We start from the raw sequence: 6,697 nt of genomic DNA, 5'->3' as shown, positions 1-6,697 counted from the left end.
TTGTTAGCTTACTATGCAAACATGACAAGTGAAATCTCCCGCAGCTTAAACATGTGAGAGGTTGATCGCGCAGAGAATCGCTGAGCTTATGTGAGTACAAGCAACAGGATTTATATTTGACTATGATGACCTGGATGACTGAGAACCTTCACAGACAGATATATATTTTAGTTCTGCTGAGCCAAATAAGACAGGTCAGGGTGAAGAAGTGACAGCCAAAGAAAAGCTTACCACAAAATGGAGAAGTTATGACAAATCAGAGTATAAGGCAAAAAGAAAGTGCAGCTTTATGGTTTCATGGACAAAAGAATTTCTGTGGCTGCAATATGACGAACTATATAACCAGGGGTGCACATAAGTGGTCAGCAGGTGCGCATTCGCTGTCAAAATGAAAAACACGCACAAGGGTTAGGGTTAAATTTAAAAACTGTACTTTTGAGTTAAAATATATATTTATAATTTTAATAAATGACAAATTAAAAAGGCATGAACATTTTTTTTGTATCGAAAAAATATCGAACCGTGACACCAAAGTATCGAACCGAACCGTGAATTTTGTGTATCGTTGCACCCCTACCTTTTAGATATAGCATATTATATTTTGGTATATCTTTTCAATTCAAATGAGTAATTCCTGTCTACATATATAATTCGAGTAACTCCAGAATACATTCCCTGCGTTATAATCCAATTAATTTTAGTTAATTAAATGTAGCTCAAAATGCTTAAGTATGTTATTCATAGCATCCTGCTGGGCCATTTTGCGCATGCGTTAGGACAGGCCACCATTTTGGGGCGGACTGAAAAAGCGGACGCTGTGTGCTGCAAGCGGGCTCAAGTTAATCACACAACTTCGTGTAAAGGTGGTCTAGCTTCGGTAAGTAAACCTTTTACGGTCGTTTTTGTTTTATTTTTTTACCTCAGTCAAAGCATGTTGACTCTTTAAGATGTGTGCACATGGAGAAAGAAGTCTAAGTAGTTGTACACCTCTGAACTTTGTCGTGATTTGACTTAAGCTAGCTATGTGCTCTATTAGCTACTGCTGTATTAAAAGAGTAATTGTATTGATGCGTTAAAATGTCATATGTTTTTAGCTTAGTTCTGGTGGCACACTTTGTACTAACAAATTATGGAACGAGGCAATTTCTCTGTAGTTAGCTGTAAAGTTCACTGTACAGTCGCCTGCAGTTTTAAATTGAGAAATCGTCCCTCCCGCCACAACATTGGCATTAAGGAATAGTCGGGCGGGGGAGGGGGCTTCTGAACGCACCTGCACAGTCAGGGGTGCAGTAGGAAATAAATAAGTAGGATTGGCGTTGCACAACGTCTTTTGTGCAGAAACAAATAATGGTTGTAAACTGTGGAGGAGAATAACTCAGTGGTTGGCAAAAATGTGAGACTGAGAGTGATGTTTGTCAGGACTGAAATTAACTCAGAAAAGAATTTGCTTCACGTGATAGAGCTGTTGAGTGCGAGACCTGTCAGCGGCCTGGTTTAGCATTTGAAGCCTCGCTACGTGCTTCCAAACCGCTGCATTTAATCTCAGAGAAAACTAACACAGAGAAGTAAAGCAAGTGTGTAAGTTCATCTCTTTATGTTTGCATAGTATTTCCATGTTGAGCTTAACAACCGATGTATGGAGCCACAGCTGGACTGGCTGTCGGAGTTTTGTATTGAGGGGGAAAGGAAGCGATTTGTTTTATACTTCAGCTAGAATGAAAAAAGACACAAAGCTGGAGTTATTCGGTGTCTTCATGCTGAGCTAAAACTTCTTCTCTCATTCTCCCCCCTCCCTCTCCTGTTGCTACTTCAATCATGAAACTGATCAATTATCAGGTGATCAGCTTTTCTGTCGCTAGTCTCTCTCATTTGTTATTCACCCAGTTTGCGCTAGAAAGAGGAAAACGGCAGATAAACAACAGCAGCACGTTTAAGCTTGATAAGCTGTTGCTAGAATTTTTTTTTAATATTACTTCTAGTATCCGCTTATGTTTTCTGAAGGCAAAGCTGTAATAGCTGCTGGTCATGATATCGGTTTGGTTATGTGGAAACGTGAAGGTGAAACCAGGAGAAGTTTTTACTGAATCATTAGAGCTGAACAGGTGATGGAGAAACAGGTTTACATTTTAGGTCACATGAATGAGTTGAAGGGAAGTTATGAACTGTTTCTGAGAGACAAATAACACCAGGATCCTTTTCTATGTAGCTGACATCTGGTAACTGTGCAGGGGCGGATCTAGCAAAGTTTTGCCAGGGGGCAGGTAGGGCATTAACAGGGAAAGGGAGACACAAAGACATAATTTTCTTTCTTATTCTCATTTAAAATGTCTAGCTTTTAATAAATAATTATTCTAAATCTTAACACCAAAGTGGTGATCTGGTTAAATAGAGATCCATTATTGTATGTAGTAAATATTAAGTCTAATATATACCCTAGTAATAGTAGTACATATAGCACTTTTTCCTTTGGGAAGGTACCATCTGGGCTGTCTGCAACTGTATTGAAGAAAAATGTTGAATCTAATTATTATAGAAAAATAATTGATTTCTGTGCATTAAAGTAGATTACGTCAATTAAGCATTATCAGGCAGAGGGTGCGGGCTGGTTTCCTAATATTTTTGCTGGGAGTTGGCAGTCCTATTAGTTAGGTTGTTTAATATTTCTATGTACTGTTTAGAATACCTGAATAAGGAGGATGGTGTAAGTTTTTTAGGTTGATCAGTAATGCTGAAGTATAAAATATTTTGGGTGCAGTGTATTTTTTGCATACAGGTATAACAGAATAGCTTTAATGTTTGTTTTTAAAACTGAGTATGAACTTATACAAAATGCAGCAAAATATTTATAAAAATAGTTTTATTTATTATAAAATACACTATATCGGATTCATATCGGCATCGGCAGATAATCAAATTTATGATATCGGTATCGGACATAAAAAAGTGGTATCGTGCCATCTGTAGTTTGCACAGAGGCACAAGTAAGATTTGTTTTGTTACAAGGGAGTATCATGAAGTAATGCACTAATGGCTTGGAAACGGTAATTGTTTGTCTTTCTAAAGTTTATTTTTTTTTATTTGTCTTCCTTTTCTGGCAGATTTTCTTCCCCTTATGTGTTACTGTTTATTCAAGAAGATGGTGTTATTTTGGTAAGTACATGCAAATTCCTTACATATTTATCACGACAGTATTTGTCACGGTCCGCTGTGGCAGACCGTGTGGAGGACTCGGGTGCAGACACAGGCATGGACACGAAACTGAGTTCAAACGAAAAGCGAGCCTTTATTGTGGCTGATGACAAGGAGTGCAAACAAGGCAGAAGCGCAGTGACAAAACTAAACTATAACTAAACTGGGAAAGTGATACCAGGATAAACTATGAAGACACAGGAAACCATAACTATGAATACAAAAGACTGGCTGTGACAACATGGAGGGTGGGAACACAGACGACACGACACAGACTGTATGAAACACAGACTAAATACACATGAGGGATAATCAGGGGAAGTGGCCACACATGGGAGCACAGCTGACACACATGAACCTAACGACAGGACAGGAGAAGTGAAACTAAATACACAGACATTGAATACAGACTTTCAAAGTAAAACAGGAAACATGGAGATTAGACATGACATGAACTAAACATAACCACGCAGACATGACGCATGAACCAGGGAGACTTAGTACAAGGGGAGATGACATAAACAGTTAAGGAACAAGACTAAACTGCAATCTAGAAATTAACTAGGTGAACTAAGCTAGGCACAAATGAATACAAAAGATGCATAAAACTCAAACACTGGGTCGCTCGACCCAGGACCATGACAGTATTGCAGGGACAAGTTTATCTATCTCATCTTAAGGGTTCTTGTGATTATTAATATTGATATTAATTAATATCAATTAATATATATGATTAAATTTCTTTTATTCAGGACAAAAGGAAAAAAAAACTTGCGAAAGTGAAATGAAAAACAGGAATTTAGTTCTTGTGAGTTAAGAGGATGCAGAGCATAGGGTTAGATGGAGGTGGCTCATTCACTGTGGTGATCCCTGTAGGAAACAGCCAAGAGAAAGAGGATCAGATTGCAAAAAAAAATGTGGTTTGTGTGCATACATGAGTCTTTACGGACTTTACAGGACTTCTGAAGTACAAGTACTCTGAAGTTTGCAGAGCAATTTCAGAGATGTTTGGGGCTTACATGGCAAGCATGTTTTTAGTTGCACCTCTAAATTTTCTCTGCTCTCTGTTGCTGACGGCAGAGTTCTGCCCCGCTGACCTCACAGGTGAGACACTCCCACCAGTGGACAAAGAGCACAGGAAAATGTGTTGCCAACCACCTGAAACAGACAAATATCTGCTTTTTAAAACCCTTTAAACCCGTTAAATGGACTGATGCCATTCATTTCTTCTTTGATTAACAGTAGTAACATCCTTCATGCACTGTATACTAACCCATATGCTAATCATGCTTTATGTAGTGATGGCAATTGGATTGTAGCATTTAATGAAGAAATAACAAAATAATCATACCAATGATTAAGCACCAGTCTTCTTTTTTTCTGTGTGTGTGGTGTGTGTGTGATACAGGTAAATGCTGAATTCCAGTGTATTACAACACTTCAACTGGAGACGACCTTCGCGGCACAGTTAGACAGAATTACACCTCGGCTGATGGCAGTTTTCCAGAAGAAGGGCGGTGTTTCTGGGCAGAAACTTGCCCACCACTTGCAGATCATGCAAGAGGTAAATCTGAATATTGCAAATTCTATTTGGATTTCTTTTGTCTTAAGTGGCAGGTCACTGGTGAGTCAAATAAGCCGTTTTAGGTGACCAGCCAAGCAATCTAAATTTTGAAATTTCATATATAAATTTTATTTACTATGTTTGAACTGACATATGATAAAACTTACTTATTGCGAATGTCAGACATTGTTCTTTTTTCCAAATTGGTTTAATCAGCAACTCTCTTTAAACAGGCTGAAAGTAATGTTAAAGTGAAAAGGGAAGCAGTTCTCAGGGCACTTTGCCTCTACCTTGGTGAAGAGGACGGAAGCCTTATTCGGGAGTACTTGGTAAGTCATTTAAGTCATTGTAAGCAAGTCACACACACACACACACACACTTTTTAGATAGACACACAAACGACTAGATTGGAATTTAATTGTAGAGTTAATTATTTTTTCTTTTACCTTTTTATTAAATGTTTAGGACATTGAAGGAGATGATATCCAGAGAGACCTGAAGAAGCACACCATGGGCATTTATGTCATCAACAAGGAGGATGGACAAAATGGACATTATGATGACATTGGAATATTTGTTAAAGGGGAGATAGTCATGGACAACATTGGATCTCTGGCCCAAGCTTGTGCATTGATGCTTGGAGTAATCTATGCACTAAACCTAGCCTTCCCCAAGGAATTGAAGGACTATTATGAATCCATTTAGAAAGTGTTGATGGGATTGGATGGTGAAAAGCTCTCCCCCAAAGTCCTTGGGCTGAAGAACAAAATTGCTACTGGATAGGAAGATTTCTAAAACCACACATCAAGAGAATGCTGTTATATAAATTACCAATGACTGGTGCTCTTGTGAATAGGAGGGAAGGACTAGAATGAAAAGACAGTGGTTAATAAGCAGTAAGGAAAACACAAGTTTAGTTTTAAGTCTAATTACCTTATTAAAATGCAATTTCTAAATGTGGATCGCAGAACACAAAGTCTGAAACTGGTTAGTTTGTGGATGCATCAGTTTCTAATTGTGATACTTTATACTGCTGGCAGTGTTTTATTCTTTTATGTAAGCAGTTTTTTCTTTTTTAGAGGAAGAGAAACATTGGTTAACATTTCTCTTGTCTGTTGTTTCTGTTTTGTTTGAATAGAGCTTTTTAAAGCTACTAGTTCATAGGAAAAAGTTTTGTAATTTGTATTATACAAATTGCAGCAATTTCCCCTAGAGATGTGGATTCTTATTCTGTTTGCAACAAATTTTGCATTAATAAATGATGTGAAAGAATTTTGTAGTTTTCATTATTGACGTTTTTAAAAACTACAAATCAGGGTAAGCATTTTTTTTTTTTTTTTTTAAGTAAACTTAACTTAATTGAAATAGAGAGAAATTAACAATTTGATTTGAATATAAGTTTGGGACATAAGTGTAAAGGAAACAAATTATTCTGGTACACTTAACACGACCTTAGTTGGAATTACTAATAATATTTGACTAAGTTGTATCCACAACAGTTAAGTTAAAGTAGCTTAAAAAATATATGTTGGTTTTACTCGCTTAAATTAAATTCAGTGTACTTAAAAAATATTTCTGGATTCAAACAAATTTATTTCGTGCAACCACTTGTCATAAAAAAAATTGAGTAAATTGAACAAAACATTTTTTTCAGTGCAGGGCTAACTCAGAGAGACATAACCATTCAACTGATATTCACATCTATGGACAATTTACTTAACCCTAAAAACTGTTTGTCTTTGGACTGTGGGAGGAAGCCAAAGTACCTGGAGACAGCCCACATTAGAAAGGCCCCAGCCTCGATTTGAACCCTCAAGACCGTCTTGCTGTGAGGCAATAATGCTAATCACCAGATACACCAGATGCATGGGGCAGATATTTATGAGATGTAATGTGAGCCAAACAGCCAAACATCTCAAAATATTCAACTTTTGTCTTGTCAGT

At 37.3% G+C, this 6,697-nt stretch overlaps 1 protein-coding gene across 1 annotated transcript; it reads left to right on the top strand.

Annotated features, from left to right (window-relative positions):
- The first annotated feature begins 485 nt into the window (after positions 1-485).
- On the top strand, positions 486-5,988 carry LOC146665341 (uncharacterized). The gene is made up of 5 exons (XM_085411132.1): positions 486-877; positions 3,099-3,150; positions 4,598-4,753; positions 4,987-5,082; positions 5,219-5,988. Exons 3-5 carry the CDS (start codon positions 4,682-4,684, stop codon positions 5,456-5,458), a joined length of 408 nt encoding a protein of 135 aa, XP_085267258.1. The 5' UTR covers positions 486-877; positions 3,099-3,150; positions 4,598-4,681; the 3' UTR covers positions 5,459-5,988.
- Positions 5,989-6,697: the final 709 nt, after the last annotated feature.

Source organism: Rhamphochromis longiceps, linkage group LG7 (genome assembly GCF_057381845.1).
Source record: "Rhamphochromis longiceps isolate RC_006_pf linkage group LG7, R_longiceps_female_GT1.1, whole genome shotgun sequence".
Taxonomy (NCBI): domain Eukaryota; kingdom Metazoa; phylum Chordata; class Actinopteri; order Cichliformes; family Cichlidae; genus Rhamphochromis; species Rhamphochromis longiceps.
Note: the sequence above shows the minus strand (reverse complement) of the source record. Positions and strands in the feature narration are given on the sequence as shown.